General features: G+C 38.5%; 1 protein-coding gene across 6 annotated transcripts in view; it reads left to right on the forward strand.

Moving 5' to 3' along the window:
* Positions 1-18,420, forward strand: part of Rab3c (RAB3C, member RAS oncogene family) — a 267,116-nt gene that overhangs the window by 194,867 nt on the left and 53,829 nt on the right. For 5 of the 6 annotated variants that reach the window (XM_010626911.2, XM_010626912.2, XM_033760987.1 and 2 more), the window contains one exon: positions 260-436. The exons of the other annotated variant lie outside the window; for it this stretch is intronic. In XM_010626911.2, the coding sequence (XP_010625213.1) occupies positions 260-436 (177 nt within the window). The remainder of the gene's footprint in view (positions 1-259; positions 437-18,420) is intronic. 6 annotated transcript variants of the gene reach the window in all.

The following is an 18,420-nucleotide window of genomic DNA, read 5'->3' on the forward strand; positions in this document are numbered from 1 at the left end:
TTTTTTTTTTTTTTTTTTTTTGTAAGAATAGGTGCTATAGGCAAATCCCCAAATAAACAGGAGCTGCAAGAGAAATGAAGTTTGAGGGAGAGAGCCAGAGGGCAAGAGAGCAGCTCTCATCTGGCTTCTGCCAGCCCCATGTCATCAGGTCACTGATTATTTTTTCACCAAGCTAGCTATTAGCAGTAGGCCAGAAAGCTTTGAACTTAACTGATGTACATAAAGCAAGCTGTTCACTTAATCTGCACATTTAATTCAGCTCGTTCTGCATGCTGCTCTGGCCTGGCTTCCTTCCATATAAGGAGTTGCGGTATCTTTCTGTGGCACCCCCTGCCTCTGTCTTGAAAACCCGCCAAGGATGGCTTTGTTTAATGCATGTGCTGATGGCTGCAAACCCCAGCAGCACAGACCCGGCGCTGCCTTCCACCCCAGCCAGGTAAGTCCAGTCGATGTGTGCCATTTTTCTTGCCCCCTCAGATAGGAACCTGCTAAATTTGGTTATTTGGAGTTTAACATGAATGAGTGAAAAGGAAATCAATTTTAATTTTACTTGTCTGTCAGAATATATCGGGAACAAATGCACCTATGTGTATGTGATTTTCTGTTTGTGAAAGCATAGCTGGACTCTGCTTTCGTGCACCTTAAGTCAGATTTGGTAAAAGCTTTCAGCATGCTTTTTAATGGAGCGTGCATTTTGAGCGCAATAATAAGGTGCATAGCTTCGCGAGATCGGTGATGGGGAAGGGACAGGTTTTTCCTCATGTGTGTATAATGCTCTCTCCTAAATAAGTACTGTCAAAGTCTGTGGATAATCATAGTGTTATTGAAAGGTGCCATGAGGTTAAATAGATGATTTGAATTTTAGTGTTCCCGCAAATAAGAAGTGCTTGCTATAGAAATCTCAGATTTGGGATAATGGTATGTAAATGTATCATAGTCCCATTTCCCTAAGCGCCTTCTCTAGTTTAATGCCTGTCAAGGTACTGTGAAATATCTTCAAAGCCAGATGATGCCACCGGAGTGAAGGGAAGTTAGGACATTGAGAAATAGAGGGCAGTTTTTGCGCTGAGGCCCATAGGCCCTGGCGTGGTGGGGGAGGGGCGGGAAAGCGCATAGCCTAGGGAGAAGCCACGGTGATTAAAACGCGGGACAGAGGAAATGTATTAGAAATACAAAATTTGGAAAATGAAATTTAAATGCTTAGCCAGGCCTTGGCGGGAAAAAGCAAGGGGCTGCCGTCTTGTTTGTTATGCCTTATTGCCACAGCTCGACTGTGGACACCAGCTGCCTCATTTAGGATCCATTCTTCTCACAACATTAACCAAGGTGAAAATATTATAAAACCCTGACAGTGGGTTACAGAGGTTTGAAATGTGTAATCTACTTGGGGATGGCTTTAGATCCCATGCCAGAGACCCTTCAGTCTATTATTTGAAGAATGACAGAAATTTACTCATGTCATTGTACATGTGAGTATGTACCCTTTTTCAATAGTTAATATCAGTATATTAAACAGCTATGAAGTAGTCTTATTTTTGGTGTTTTATTTGAAGTATTTATTGCCCACAGCATTCAGAAAGCTAATGTTACTTCCATTTTTGCCAGTAAGAAAAATTAAGACTCAAGAAAATTCAATGTCTCCACCAGGGCCATACAATTAACTAATGGAGGAGATAAGATTTGAACTCATATCCAGCTGAGAAAGTACATGTTCTTTCCATTTTTATGCAGCCCCTCTATTTAATTTGAAATTTTAATTTAACAATAAATAGGAATAATTTGGAACAGATATATACAAATTAAAGCATTTTCTTGGGAAATTGGAACCACAGTTTAAGTTAATAATTAAATCCTAAAATGTTTTGATTTGTTGCCTTTTCCAGTAGTTGAAATATTAGCCAGACATACTGGGGCATTATTTCTCAATGTTGGTTCCACAGTGTGGCAACATAAGGAACTTATAAATACAGTGATGTCTATTCTCCACTTCTAGACCTTCTAATTAAGTTGGGCTGAATTGTGGCCTGGACATCAGAAATATTTAAAGCTCCCTAGGTGACCCTACTGTGTAGACAAATAGGTATTTTCCCTTACAACCTGTCCTGAAGTTTAAAGCCATTAACTAATTCCTAGCTATCTCTACCATCTACTAATTCCTACTTATCTCTGTTTTAGTATCTTTCAAGCATCTCAAACTAAAAATGTTTAAAACAGAACTTTCTGTCATTTCACTTAAACTGGAACTTCCTCTTCCTACATGTCTTTTTTAAAATTAATATGTTTGTGATATATAATTATTACATTAGTTGTGGCGAATTGGTTATATAATCAGGAATACATGTATATATATTTTTTAATGTAAAACACTAGTTACGGTGTTGATTAAATAAATTTCTTATTCTAAGTTGCTTTTTTAAAAATTCAGTTCTAAAAAAAAAATAAGGCATGCTTAATCACTGGATGGTTAGTGGATAAATTCACGGTTCTCCTATAGAATTTTCAAAGCTTAGCAAATTTAAACACCTGTTAGTATTACACATGTTGTGACAGCTTTCTTCTGAATGCCCAAGAAATAAAATGCTCAAATTAAATTTTGTATCTTGGAAAGTTAATTGAATTGAACGTATGGGTCTTAATGTCCACAAAAGTGAATAGACCCATTAAATTTCAATTAAGTATTAGTGGATTTTTTACCTCTCCAAAGTACAGCATTTATGGAGTTTGAAACACACAAGGAATGTCAGGTTCTGGGGAAACAAAGACCAGTACAGCCCTCCCTCTGTCTTCAAATATTCCCTACTGAATCAAAGGTGAATCACCAGTGAAAATGATTCATGTCAGTGAAATGGTACATGGCGTACGAGAAGAACAAATGAATGTCTCTGTGGTAGCGGGGTATATTGCTATTATAATAATTTAGTGGAAAACCTAACTCAATTTTCCTGAAGGGAAAAATAAAAAAGCTATGGGCTCAAATAACTGAAGAGTCCAGAGGTAGTCTATCATGAGGCATAAGTAAATTCACAAGTTCAATTATGACCACAAAGTTCTCTGTCTCCTTGGATTTTTTTCCTGCTCTCCCTGACCATGGTTTGCTCTACCTCAAAGATAGTTTTATTCTTGGTCAAATCTTTCTGCATGGCGGCTCTGACAAATCTGGATTTCAATCCCTCAGTCCACCAGCCATTTTCTCTCTTATAGCAGCTTTTGAGGAGCCTTGTGTTTGAAGCTCATTGAACCCACTCCTGTCACTGTGCCCAAGGGGACTAGATTGACTAAGCTTTTACCACAGGTTCACCCTGTAATCAAGGACAAGCTGGCCACTCATATGACTGGGGACTCCAGGAGGAGGACAGGGTTACTGAAAACATGGGGGAAAAGAGCTCCATGCTGGGCCGAACAGTCAGAAAATGCTGGTCAGTCTCTGATAGAAACTACCTTCAGATAGAAAGATACCTGCTTTCTCTGCAGATAGAAATATATCTCATTGATCTAGGGAGCTAAGAGTACTTTCAAGAAGGTGCACTTTTGGATGAATCTTGGAGAATGGACTAGGATGGAGAAGATAGGAATTTTAAGAACTTAATTTCCAATTTTAATAATTTTCTCAAAACATAATTCACAATCACTGCTATCTTCCTCACTATATAACTCTAAGAAGCTACTTAATCTTCTGATGCATCAATAAAAATGTTTGGACTCCTTAAACAAACATCTGATTTATAATGAAAGACACCATGATTTCAAGTCTTCAGACAATCAGATTTCTACCATCAGATGTTATCTTATGTTTTTGTTTTTTTCACAAAAGCATGGAAATATTTCCAAGAAACTACAAAGCGAGAGTTTATTTCCAGGGTTTAAATATCTAGTGTTTCATGAGCTCTTTCTTCCAAATTATAAACTTCTCCAGTGCAAAGACCAGCCTTTTTGTGTTATTTCTTTGTATGCTTCTCCAACTACAAAATCAGAATGAAAATGAATATTCACTATATTTTTCTTACCAGTGAATCAAAGCTTTCTTGCTATAATATAATGAAAAGAAACTTTATAATGACATGGAGGAGCAGTTTGAAACTGGGAAAAATTTCTTTCTGCCACTAGCCTTCCCGGTAATTTTGGGGAAATCATTTAAAGAGTTTACTTCTTTCTAAAATGGAGATAATATTGGCCAGTAATAACAAAGCCTGATAATAAGACTGTTATAAATAGCAAAAGGAATGTGAATGGAATAGCTTTGTAAATAGCAAGAAATAATGGTAAGAATGTCACTGTACATTTTTCAAAGTATTATATGAGGAAATTAGATGATAATATGAATTCTTTTTTTTCATGATTGCAAGGTACCCCCATTTTATGTGCATTAAATTCATCAGCAGGGCTTATATTATTGTAATTTAACATTACTGGTAAAGTTCTGTAACTGCTTACTTTGGAAATATATGAGGTCAATGACTTCTGCATCTGGAACAGTGCCAGGAATTAAAGACAATGTAGAAGGAATAATTCCTAAGCACCTAGCAATAGTGGCTTCAGGTCAGTAGCAGCCTTAGAGCCATCAAGGGCAAAAGGGCTTCATCCTAGGGCTGCACAGGTGCCCTGGGGAAGTGAAGAAGTTTCTCGGGCTAGCAGTGGTGGTCAAAACTAAGCATCTGATGAAGCTGCGAGCACATTAAAAGGTAGGTTTTTGTAAAACATAGAGAAAGAGGCAATGAAGGAGAAGAGAAAAGCAAGAGCTGTTAGGTGTGGCGTGGAGATTAGACCCAGAGGCAGCAGCTGTGAACTGCAGCTAGGATGATTTCCATGGAGAGGCAGTGGAAGGGAGTGACACCGTCCTAGTACCTTTGACCCCACCCCACTCCACCAGAGAGGACTGTTCCCTAACAACCCCTCCTACCTACCATGGTGACATTTTCACTAATTAGAATGGATGTGTACAAAGAATCACAATCAGAAATAAACACAGTTTAATTTCCTTACACTGAATTTCATGTATACATAATCATGCCAGTACAAAGAATAATAAAGGGAGTTATCTTCAGCTGAAAACAACTTTGGTAACTGCTCATTTGTATGCCAACAACTTTATTTTCTTGTTTTGCTTTTTGTTTTATTTTTAAGCAATCTGAAAAAATAAATTTCAATTTTTAAAGATATTTTCAAATTCCATAATGTATTTTATGTGTGAACTAAAATTTTCACTCACAAAACAAAAATATTACACCTTGTAGTCCACATTCTGTTTTACTGTTTCTAAATTAAAGCATACATTAAAAACTCCAAGAAGATGGTGTTTTCCAATTAAAGCACATCTTTAAAACTCTGTATAGGAGGACAAGCTGAAATATTTCCACTTCTTTGTAAGCCCTTCACTATTCAGTAAGTATACATATTTATGTGTGAATGTCTGCATACACACAGATGCTATTAAATCCCAACAATTAAATGTTAAAAATTAGACTGACAGGAGATTTTTGAGAGGAAGAATATTTTATTGTTGACATTGTCCTATGTTTGCTGTCACGTGGCAATAACAAAAATCATTTAGAAAGTTTTATTGTGTGAAAATTATTGTGTATAATGCACCTTCTCTTATCTCAAACACAAAATTTTTCAGATCACTATGTAGAGAAGTAATACATACACAACCTCAAATTCCTCAGTCCTCAGGGGCTCAAATCCTACAGGCTTTGCTAAACTGTAGGGCCAGGCTGAAATGAGCCATATGGTTTTCCGTTACTTGATCCTTCAAAATCCTATATACTTAGTATGGGCTAGGGCTTTAGCTCAGTGGTTCTGCTGCCTTCCTTGAAAACACAAGGACCCAAGTTCGATTCCTGGTACCAAAACAAACAAACAAACAAAACCTATATATATACTTAGTACCAAAAGAGATTTCTTTCAGAATTCATTCATAAGGAATATTTTCTTTCTATCATGTTTCCTGACATTATAGTTATTGACTTCATTTTTGTCTCTCTTTTTGGGGGGCAGAGTTCAAAATAAATGAATATACAGATGTATACACATATAGCTATAGACACACACATGTAGATCACATAGTCTGGGGGAATTGATCCCAAAAGTGAGGAACTTTTAAAAATGTAGTTCCTGGATGTTGACTCTGAAGAGGTTGACTCAGTATGCCTGAGGTGAGGTCAAGAGTGTTCACTGTTGAAGACATTCCCGTATTTCTAATGATCACCCAGGTAGAGGACTCAGTATTGATGGATTTGCAGTTTTCTAGTTTTTGTGTTCATGATATTCTATTCCAACTACATTTCTATGATCCTGATTTTATTTTTCCTATTTTGTCATTTTATTGTCCATATTCCTTTTACACCTTGAAGATCCTCTCAGTTCAGAATTGAAATTTAATTCATGAAGGAGGAAAAATCTCATTTCTCTCCTCCTGAAACCATGCTTTTTTCCCAAGTGCATATGCAGAATGCAAAACTGCAGGTTCTAGAGGTCATGAGTCAGATGCAAATTTCTCAGCAGGGTGTACATTAAAATGTAAGACCTTCTGTTCTTATAATAGGTCAGTAAAGAACTTTCCGTACCAGCAATGTGGTGAAAAATTCCACAGTGGTTGTGATATCCTCATATGCAATATTCTAGATTCTCCAGCATGTAAGACTGATTCCCCTTCTATTTTTCTTCTTCATTCTTTCTTTCTTTTTCTTTCTTTCTTTCCTTCTCTCCTTTCCCTTCCCTTCCCTTCCTATCCTTCCTTTCTCCTTCTTTCTCCTTTAGACAAAATTCAAAATTTCAAAGGAAAGAGAAAGGAAAGCACAGAACACAAAACATAACACAGGAGCTTCTTGATGATAACATAACCATTGAATTTTCTAGATGTAGTGTTGTATGAAACAGAAAACAGCAATGTAGTAAATTTCTTCTAGGCCCTCTGTTGATGTTGGTATGTACCAACTTGTGGTCCAGATTGTTCCGTTCTTTGATGTCATCTTTTGTTGTCTGTGCATACTAAGTGCAAATCAACATGAATCTTATCTAATCAATTTTACCGCGCAAGATCATTGGTTTTAGTTATTTATTTAGCATCACTAGGTAAGTGCAAAAATATTCTGACAAAGAACTAAATGGTGCTTTAATTTTTCTCACACTTCTGTTAAAGGTTTTCTCCTCCTTTGACAGGTGAAAGAAGTGAGGCTCAGAGAAATTCAGTAAAAAGTATTCAGCTAAAAAATGCGGCTCCCAGCTGGGCGTGGTGGTGCACACCTGTAATCCCAGCATTCGGGTGGCTGAGGCAGGAGGATCGCTGTGAGTTCCAGGTCAGCCTCAAGTACATAGTGAGACCCTGTCTCAAAAAACAAAACAAAACAAAACAAAACAAAACAAAACAAAAAACAAAAAATGTGGCTCTTGTGCTTTAGTGTACCAAGAAACCTCCTCTGAGAACTTGTTTCAAATACTGATGTCTCCCCAGGGCTTCCCCTTCAGTAGTTCTGAGAGAGTCCAGAATGTTTCAGTGGACTCTCCAAACAAGCAACAAGGCAAGCTTGATGTGGAAGTACCCGGATCATTTAGAAAGGGCCTGTAGAGTGGGTCTCCCTTCTGGACAACAGCTCAGAATGCAGGACATGAAAGACAGTCCCCAGTGTTGTGCTATTCTATTACATTACTTTTTCGTTTGTTCTGTTATGAACTTAGGATATAGAAAGCTATTCCCTAAACTGCCATTCTGGCCAGCTGGGTAACTTTAAATTAGAAATATTCATTTTTTATTATTTAATTGGTATATGTTTGCAATGCACAATAATTACCCAACCAGAAATACTCCTGAGTATAATTTCTTATCTTAAAAAGGAAGTACTAAAAGTACATACTGAATACCACTTAGGACAAAGGACCAAAGGAATAATGCAAAAATTAAGGAGCAAGTGGGAGTTGAGAGAAAAGGCCCAGGAGGAAAAAAGACAGGTGCAGCTCTGTCTAGTGGGTCTTCTGTTCCCAGGTACTGGGAATTTCCACTAAGTGCAGCACACTCACCAGGAACTGAGCCAGCTTTGGGACAAGAGAAATACTCCTCACACATACACATCCTTCCTCATACTTTCAATGAAAACTACATGTTTAGGGTTGGGGGAGGCAGCTTGTATTTAGCTAAGAAGCCCATTAATGGTTATTTGCCAAGTCCAGCAATTATGCAATATAAAAATTGCTCTTTTTTCTCTGAAATCTCAGGGTCACTAGTGGCAAGATATATAAATTCTAGAACTCAAATCCTGTCTCTAAGATATATATAAATATCCTCCAGCTCCCTAAGTGAGTTCATGTGCATCCTAAAGTCTTTACTAATTTAATGCCAGTGAGGGGACTTATCAGTAAGGTTATTGGGTTCCTTCAAAGACCAAGATGAAGAAATTAGAAAATGAACCAAAAGCTTATTGTGCATTGTGCCTGCCTTGACTCAATAGTTACTGCTTATCTCCCAGTCTGCTGGTTTAGTTAATGGCCTCTCAGTGAACTGGAGCTGCCACTCATCTGAAAATCTGAGCCTCTCCCTCCCATCCAGAGGTTAGGGAATAGGGTAGTGAGGGTTGCTGGATCTGTGGGTGAATAGGGGGACCAGCAGTGGAGGTGCTCCTGTAGTGGGTCTTGAAATGGAGGCAGGGGTCTGAGTGGGATGTGGGCAACTATGAATCATTTGGCCAATCTATAGGCACTGCTATAGCTTGGATAGGAAATATACCCCAAGACCCGTGTGTTAAACGTGGGTTGCCTCCCATGGTACTGTTGGGAGGTGGTCAAACCTTTAAGAGCTGGAGCCTAGTTAAAAGAAGTTAGGTCACTGGGATCATGCCCTGGAAAGGGGTATTAGACCTGCAGTCCACTTCTGTCCTCTTTTTCCTTGTTGGCTGCCTTGAGATAAGCAGCATCTTCTGCTTCACTTCTCACCATTCCACAAGCTCAAAGGCTATGGGACCAAGTGACAACAGAGAGAATTCTCTAAAATTGTGATAAACCTTTTTTATAATACGTTTTCTTTGATATTTGTTGTAGTAATGGTAAGCTGACTAACACAGGTGCTGTTTAGATCACCTGTTTAGATCTCTAAGAACGAGGGATATCTAACCGCAGGCCTAGAGAACACGTGGGAATTCTTGGGTCAGGTAGCTCCATCATTGTCTCCCCACTGGACAAGGTAAAATTTGAAGATTAATTAATTTGCACTAATCTCTGACATTAAATTGACACTGTAGTTTCTGGCACATAGGATAAAATAATTATAAATGATAGCTACTACTTGTCAAATAGTTGTAGTATGGTCCAGGAGTTTTAGATACTTTTGTTCAAATGCTCGTAAATCTAACACAGGTTTTGTAACATAATGAAAGTCAAAAGAGGGCACTCTTATTTATAGAAAAACATCAGCTAATATAGGAAAAAAGGAAATTGAGATTATAATATCACAATTTCTTTTACCATAAATGTAGTGTCTGAGTTATACAATGGATATTAAAATATATTGTTTAAAAGGTTTTTAGAGCATTAAAAATTTATACAGTCTCACAGCATTGTTTCACAGTTGCTAATTTCAAAGGAAAGAAGTTTTCTTTACAGTGGAAAAATATGACTAAGTACATTATTAACCAATTAAGCCACATTAATATCACCAGTAATGAGAAAAACTGAAATTAACTGCTTTATGGTATACATAATGGGCAGTAGTCAATGCAGTAAATATGGTATTCTTACTGAAATGTTTAATCTGACTCTAAATATAAGAAAACAGATTTAAATTTGGGAACATCATACAGTGAGCCATAACTAGCTGAGACTATTCAAAGAATGTCAATGTCATGAAAAACAAAAGTTAAGGAGAGCAGTCTAACCTAAAATAAACTATAGAGATAACAGCTAAATGTACTTTCTGAACCTTAACTGGATCCTTGATGAGAAAAAATATTGGTACTGGGTTCAGATTTATTGGTTGATTTAATGCATCTTTGGTTACGCTAAAGCATGTCTTCTGTCCTTCTGAGATACTTGTGAAGTATTTAAACGTCATCAAGTCTACACTTTACTCTCCAATAGCTCAACCACCTCCACAGTGTTAGTGAAGAGACAGAGAGCAAATGAGGCAAGCTGTCAACAGTTGTGAACTTGGGTGAAAACTAGATATGTGAAAAATACTTGTCTACATGCTTGAAATTGTTTTTAAAAATAAATAGTTGGGAGGAGAGAGGAGTAATATTAATCACACTTTTTTTCAATATGGAAATTTTGCTTGAGATCACCCAGCTAGTACATATTAGAATAATGTTCAAACCCAGATCTTTTTTACTTGACTAACCCCTTCAACAAATACATTTTGGCCCTAGAATAGTTTGTTTGAATGCAATCAATGTGAAGTAATCTTTGAAAAGAATGTCATTTATTTCTCCAGGTTCCTCATGACTGGACTAGCCAGGGACCCCTTGCTGAGAGATGGGATTGGGCTTGACTTTTCAGGTTTTCTGCTCCCCACCCACTATTCATCCCAAAGGCGATTCCTTCATCTATGAATATTACATTTTTGTGAAACTTAAAGAAAAAAATTCATTGAAAATGTGAAAAACAATTCGTAAAAGATTTTTTCCAGAAAGCTGTCGTTATTACAATGCATCGTTTCTATCATGTTAAAATGTGCGTTAGAGCTGAGCGTGGTGACTCACGCCTGTAATCCCAGCACTTGGGAGGCTGAAGCAGGAGGATCATTGAGTTCAAGACCAGCTTGGGCTACATAATGAGTTCCAGGTCAGTCTCAACTACATAGTCAGACCCTGTCTCAAAAAAAAACAAACAAAAAAAAGGTGCATTAGACACAAATACAAAAACCATGAAACAATTCACCATTCTTCAACAATTTGAGCAAAGATAAAATGCCTAAGGAACAACAGGGATAACCTGCAAAGAAAATACTCTTTAAGCACTATTTAAAAAAAAAAAAAAAAGAGCACAAATGGATAAGTGTGTTCAGTTATGTACATTGAATTGTACCTTTGGCACTAGGAATCAGAGCATTGTGTCACATACCATTAACACATATTATAAAAGTGCATAGTGTCAGAGGAATAGAACCACCAGCCTTCAAAAGCAGCTATGTCAACTAGGCAATACAATACTCTATACCATGTCTCTTTGTTGTCCATCATTGAATACACTGGCAGCAACTTTGAAATGAAAAGAAGAAAGGAGCTGTAACCCCTTTTATTTTCTCTGTTTAAAATCAAAACAAACATCAACTCTGTTGTACACTAACATCTTCAAAGTACATCATTTGTACAGAGAAGGCCTAGGAACAAAAACACGTTGACAGAGATCAGACAGGGGTGAGAGTGCCTCACACTGCTTTCTAATGGGACTCAGGCGGGGCCGCTTCATAATCACTGGCACTAAACAAAGTTGCTGAATTCTTTGCCAGATACTTGAGGAAATCATGAAGATAATTCAGTAATAAAGTAAGGCTCTTCTCATCCAGAGGTGTATAGGCCAGCATTGCTTCAATTCGTACAAGTAATCTCAGTAGATATGGGGCTCCAGACCCCTGGGACATGGATGCATCGGGGTCAGCAAGAATTCGGTCAATGTCAGTTAATAATTCCCTATATAAACTCTTGAGAGATACTGAGATCTAAATTAATCTTGAACTTCATTATGGCAGGCAACAGAAGACAACCTTGAAGACAGTTTTCACAACTGGCACTGTCATACACAGTTATTGTGGGCTGACTTACAGGAATGCAAAGGAATGTTTAAAAAAGGGGGCATTTTTCAAATCACTTGGTCCTGCTCTTTTCAAAGAGAGCAGCTATATATTTACGAAAACTGATGCATTTTATCTGGTCCCTATGAGGCCACAAATCATATAATAATGTACTCAATTGAATTTAAAAGTATCTCTCTCTGGTAATGCACACATCACATCCCTGAATTTAAATAAAACTGCCTAGACTCCCCAGTGAATGGTGTTTGGAAGTTTAAATTTCCTTTTATAGCCCATGTTGCTGCAAAATAACATGCTCTTATGACATTTGAGTAAGATTCTCATTTAAATGTCTTCAGTTGGTATAACCAGGCACAAAGAGAAAACGTTCTTTGTGGTTATGGGCAACAGCCCTTTTTCTCCATGTATGGATGTCCTCTGTTTGTACCCTAGATTTAGTATTTGGATTCTGTGAATTGCTGACAGGAGCCAGAGCTTTTTTTGGAAAGTGTTTTGTGCAGAAGGAGGGAAAAGCTCACAGTCAGCTAGTGGTGTCATTAGCAATTTTCTTCTTTGTAGAGCAGGAAAATATAATCAGGGTTTTTAAGCTATTAATTCTATAAACTAGCACTTCCCTCCCACTAGGAAACATTTATTTTCTCCATCCCTGAAGATGGGTGTTTTTTAATGTTTAGGCAAATCCCTGCAGGGTCTTTGTCTCCATCCGAATAATGAAAAAGCTGTGCTCAGGGCTGCCTGTGGAGAGCATATTGGGCCACCTTGTGCTGCCTCTCAGCTGTGATACAGGAAGGGCAAAGGACAGAGAAAATCACATTGTATGGGAGACCTTCTGCATTTTTTTTTTCTAAAGGAAATTCTTTAGCAAGCTTGAAGTCATGAGGGAAAATAAAGAAAACATGGAAGAGAGTCAGCATGCCAGGAACTAAGCTTAGCTCTGAATGACCTTCAAGGAGTCCCTTCATCTCCTTATGGAACTAAAGACAACAATATGGTTTGCCAGACTGTTTCAGTCCTTCTTAGTGACAATGCAGTCTTACCACATCAATTTGGAGTCACTTTCTTCCACCTGTAATGATTGTCACTTTTGTCATAGTGGACGTATGTAGCAGATATACTCTCACTTGCATATACTTGGGTACATTTCTGAGGATCAACATAGACAACACCCTATCACTGCAGCTGCAAAAGCCCTTACAGGAGTCTTGCGAATAGAGCATACCTTGAGGACTGTGGCTGTATGTCTGTTTCCCTTCTCTAGAGCTCTTAGTTCTCTGGACGTGGTACTTTCTGTCTCGTGGGCTCTAGAGGAATTCTAGCAAAGAAAGTTCCAAGCTGGTGCTTATGATAAGCAGCAAGGCTAGGAACAGCTGTGTCATCCAGAGTCCCAAGGATGATTTCTCAGCCCTGAGCAAGACCAAGTTTGTGTGAAATGGTGAGTGATGGGATGGGAAATTAGAACAGCATGCCCCATTCCTCCATGGGTTAATCCACCAAGCTCGTGAGACAAGTGGAGGGATGTAAGAGGCAGTAGGTCTCGTGATACCCATGTAAAATGAGAACCAGTGGTAAGCAGAGCATGGCAGCATGGAGGTAAGGTTAAGAGAAAAACCTAGCCAGTCACTGAAGATGAGATTTCTGGGGGATTTTGAAATTCTAAAATCCTGGTGTTCTTTCTCATTGATATGGCATCATCTCACATTCATACTGTGGGTAATTATACAAAACGAGATTTTAAGCTAATATCTCAATTCCAGGAAGGGAATCTTCAATTTTGTGGCTGGAGATCATCTCTCTTGAGTTGTAAAAGAGCAGCAGGTCATGGGACTGCTATTACTTTGCCCAAAGCTGAGTTCTCGAAATGATCCAATGTAACAACTTGTGATAACAAAGCAGCTTTGGCAGGGACTGGCAAAGACTGGCTGGGGATACGGTGAAGTCACTCCACAAGTACATTGTGAAAAATGCCATGGCCTCCATGCTTTCAACTTTCTAGCTATCGCTCCCGTATCGACTGTTACTGACATTATATTACAGCAAAGAAAATGTAGAACTGCATTCTTTTTCCTCTCCTCCATTGAACCAGCATCCAATCTACACTAATACAGAATGTGTCAAGATTTACCACTGACCCACATTGTTCCTTCTGAGTGAAGCAATAGACAAAATATATTCCTATGAATCATAAGAATAATATTACAAAGTTAACATAAATTTAGAAGCTGTTTTTTAATCCATAGGGTATGGAAAATTGCTGTTTCTAAAAGTTGAAAATGCTACATAGTTATACTAAATCCATCTTTTACCCACACCCAGAAACCCCCTCCACCCTCAGCTCTATGAATTCAAGAGCTTTTATCTTATTTGTGATGGAATTATATTCTTTACTATTGGGCCAGAGCACATTAGTTCCAGGTTCTAAGGGATAACAAAGAGGCCCTCTGCCACGTTTCTTTATTGTTAGTGCTTAGGAGAAAATACATTTGTAGGGCAGTGACTATGTGCATACTCCCGAAGGACAGAGAAATCATGCAGAAAACTCACATGTGGAATTTGCAGGAAGAATTACCAGCTTATGCCTGACAGTCACGGCTCCTGAAATAGGAATGATCAGGCTGAGACTGGTGCATTTTAGAATTGCAGGTCTTAGAATTAAGTAATCAATACTCGATTCTATCTGCTGCTGGAAACTGAGCTCTAAAAAGTGTTTTGTAACCTTCTCTGGTGGGCTAAGATTCTGCACAAAGGGATGTGTCTCAGAGAGGAGTATAGCAGTGGATAGGTGCACATAAGGGTCTATACTGCATTCACAAAGGTTTGGAGAGAATCTTGTATTAAGTAATATGAAACCTGAGTGTCTATAACAGCAAAAACCTAAAATATAAGTCTAAATGACATAAGGCACTATTTTCTGTCTTGTTTGACAGCAGGACTAGGAGCCAGGAGACCTTCTACAAGGGCCATCACGGACACGAAGTATTTGAACCTGGCAGGTGCTAATCACACCTGCATAGTGGAAGCTGGGTTCTGGCCTCGACGACATCCTGGAAAGTGGGGCATATAAGGGGGTTGAGGGCAAGCTCTTGCCTTTTAGGCAAGCAAGATAAAAGTTACACCTTCATTCTGTACTCAATTGCATTGATCAGAGATGGTTACAGCTGTCTCCAGCTGTTAGAAGACTGACACATCTTGTCTGTAGCTTTTAGCCATGTCCCAAGGACAGGAAAACTGATTTGGAAGAGAGGAACATCAGGCTACAGTCTGGCATGCAGTTCTCCCTATCACATCATTAATATTTTCAACTGGGCCTCTGATAGCAAAGCGTTAAACAGGAATGGGAATAGTCATTATGATGTAAATACCGATTAACTGCATTAGGCTAAGCATTTCGCTTTTGGGTTTTCTCTGGTGAAATTATAAATACCTTTTTTGGGGTTTTTTGAGACAGGGTCTCACTGTGTAGTTGAGACTGACCTGGAACTCACTATGTAGCCCAGGCTGGTCTCAACTCACAGCGATCTTCCTGCCTCAGCCTCCTGAGTGCTGGGATTACAGGTGTGCGCCACCATGCCCGGCCTATAAATACCTTTTTATTTTTATTTCAGAGACTGTCAAAGGACATCCCCTGGGGTATGCATAAATTTATCAGCTAAATCTATGCTATTCACTGTCAATAACTAGTCCATTTTCATACAAACCAATCCTGTATCTGTAAAACTCAAACAGATTCTGATCACACGTGTCAGTCCATTTTCCCATGGCTACCCTGCATGTACAAATGATCCAGTACTTTGCTAGTATCATATCTGCTGCACAGTCTTAGGTGGAATGATTTATGGTGCAGTCTTGTTGAAAAGCACAAATGCCCCATGGAAGAGAGCTAAAAGATCAGGAAGATAAATACACAAAGAAAAATGAGCATTTAAAAAATTCAGCTTCTTCTCCAGGCTACTTAAATTCCTATAGACTCGTAGAGTCTAGCTCATTGCTCTTTTTGTAAATCTGATTATCTACCAGAGATTTCTTCAGGAGAAATTTTTGGTAACATGTCTTAAGACAAACACCTTTTTCCTTTTATTTTAAGGACGGCTGGCAAAAAAGTAATGACCAGGCATTTTTCTTGTCTCTCTCTGGTCTTCAAGTGCCAGGAACCCTGTGGATTTTGATCAGCTTTTAAAATCAAAATGTTCCCTTTCCTGTGTGCTTAGCATTCCTCCTGTCTTCCCCAGGCCTCTGATCTTGCAGAAGCCCCAGGAATTGCTGTTTTACTTGAATTTCTTCCTCCACGGGCAGACTCCCAAGCAGGGAAGGGGTATGAGCCAACTTCTGAGAACTGAAATCAAATCACATGAGTTACAGTTGCTTTCTTACACCCAAAGAGGGTTTTTTTCTTCTTTAGTGCCATTACTAACATATCTTTAGCACCTTATTTGCAATATTGGCAAGTTTCATGAAGAACATTCAGTGAAATTTGGCTGAATTACCATAGGAGAAAAAAAAAATCACTGTGCACAGTGTGTGTGCTTGTGTGTGTATGTGTGCATGTCTTTGCATATAAGAATAAATTCCAGCAGTCTTTCTTCTGAGCAAAGTCCATACATAAGTGCTCAAACTAGCATCCTTTCTTGCTGAAGGTGCTGTACTTTTTTATTGCAATATCCGCTGATCTTTACTGGATGTTCCATATTATCTGTATATACTAAAAATTACTATAATAAAAATGAGCAAGGGCTGGGGATTTTGCTCAGCAGTTCGGTGGCCTGCCTTGCAAGTGCAAGGACCCAAGTTCAATCCCCGGTACCAAAAAAAAAAAAATATATCAAGGGTCAGGGACATACCTCAGTGGTGCCACGCCTGCCTGGCAAGCTCTAGGTCCTGAGGTTGATCCCTGGTAGAGCACACACACACACACACACAGAAAAATTCAAAATTAGGGAGAGGTACAAGTATATTTTTAAGCACACACCATATTTTTATTGTTAGTGTATATTTATAATGCATAATAGTTACATTCCTTTTGGGGAGGAATTTTTATCTGGATTTAATTTATCCAGTTATCTAAGTTCAATTTCAGGATTAGAATTGTCCATTTTTACCAAACTCATTTATTCAGTCACTTACTAAATATTTAAAATAGGAGAACTGGGGACGTGGGAAGGGTAGGGGAAAGGAAATAAGGGAAAAGAAAAAAATATGAGAAAGCGAAAAAATGGAAAAAAAGTTTTTGTAAATAGGGAAGGGAGGAGGGAGTGAAGGGAGTGTAGGGATAAGGGGGAGAAATGAGAACCAAGACCTGTCATGTAAGGACACAAGATCCCAATGATGAATGTAACTGTAATTTATGCCTAAAAAGTACCAATAAATTCAATGGAGGGGGGAAGAACTGCAGGTCCCAATAGCCAAAGTGATTTGTCAAAATAAATAAACAAATAAAATAGAACTATTTAAATTTTGGGGAGAATACAAAGAAGTTTAAAATACTCTCGCTATTTTCAAAAACCCAACCCCATCACTCAAAAATATATATAGTGCTTTCAAGCAGTAAGTGACTAATATTCTTTAGAATTAAAAGCATTATGGATAGCAGGTCTATAAGAACTAAGAAGATGGGGAGTATCATTTGGACAAGATGGAATCTGAACTGGGAGTTGCGAGCTGGACAGAGTTTGAGTAATGGATAAGAAAAGGATGCTATTCCAGGGAGAGAACAGAGACAGCTACACCCAGCTGAAGAGCAGGGCTCCTCTCAGGAAGCGGGAGTTAGTAGGAGAACAGAGGAATACCGGGAAATACCTTGGGAAGGCAATATGAGCAGTCGGCCTAGAAAAGCAGAGGTAAGGAAGGAACATGTAACCCAGTGCCGAGCCACCACCCCGAGAATTTACTCCACCGACGCCACTGTAAGCTGAGGAAGTGAGGGGGCCATGGCGGAGGCAGGGTCGATACACAAACCCATATGTGACTAGGGACCGAGCATTTTATGTTTAATTTCACAACAGAAATACTTGAATTTCTAATAAAAGGTTTATCTATTATCTTATTTTTCCCTGTTCCTCTAAATACAATGATGGTAGGTATGTTATTTGTACCCAACAGAAATTTGGTAAGAGGGGTGAGAAAAGGAAATATCTAATCTTCTGAACTCAGCATTCTCATAGGAGGGAAGGGTGCCCGCCCTGGAGCTAACCTCCCTAGAACTGCATCCCATACCTCCATTTATTACCTGTGCCACTCAGGGAAAGGTGCTTATAGCCCCTGCATCTCATTTTGCTCAACAGTGAAAGGAAGAAAACATTCATTCCATCTGATGGGGTTATTTTGAGTATCAAATGAGAGCAAATATGTGAAATTCTTTAAAAACCTCCTATTAAAACTCCATAAATACTAGCTGTTGAGATTATTCTAAGAAAGAAAGGAAGCAGGCAACAAATTAGTTTTAGGCTAGGAGGAAGGAGGAGAAAGAGTGAAAATCAAATTATCTTAGATAGATTCAGTGATAGAATGATAACAAAAATACTGGGAAACTACAGAAATCAGAAAGTTTAAACATATTCCACCTAGATTCTCACTCCTGTGGCCCGTGGCAAACAGGTTGATATGTTGTTGCTTTGGTTTAATTTGAAAAATGCCACTCCCTCCAAAAAAAAATCGTCATCCCTCAAAAAAAAAAAAAAAAAAAAAAAAAAAAA

This window comes from Fukomys damarensis, unplaced genomic scaffold (assembly GCF_012274545.1).
Source record: "Fukomys damarensis isolate Sample0158 unplaced genomic scaffold, DMR_v1.0_HiC HiC_scaffold_1, whole genome shotgun sequence".
NCBI lineage: Eukaryota > Metazoa > Chordata > Mammalia > Rodentia > Bathyergidae > Fukomys > Fukomys damarensis.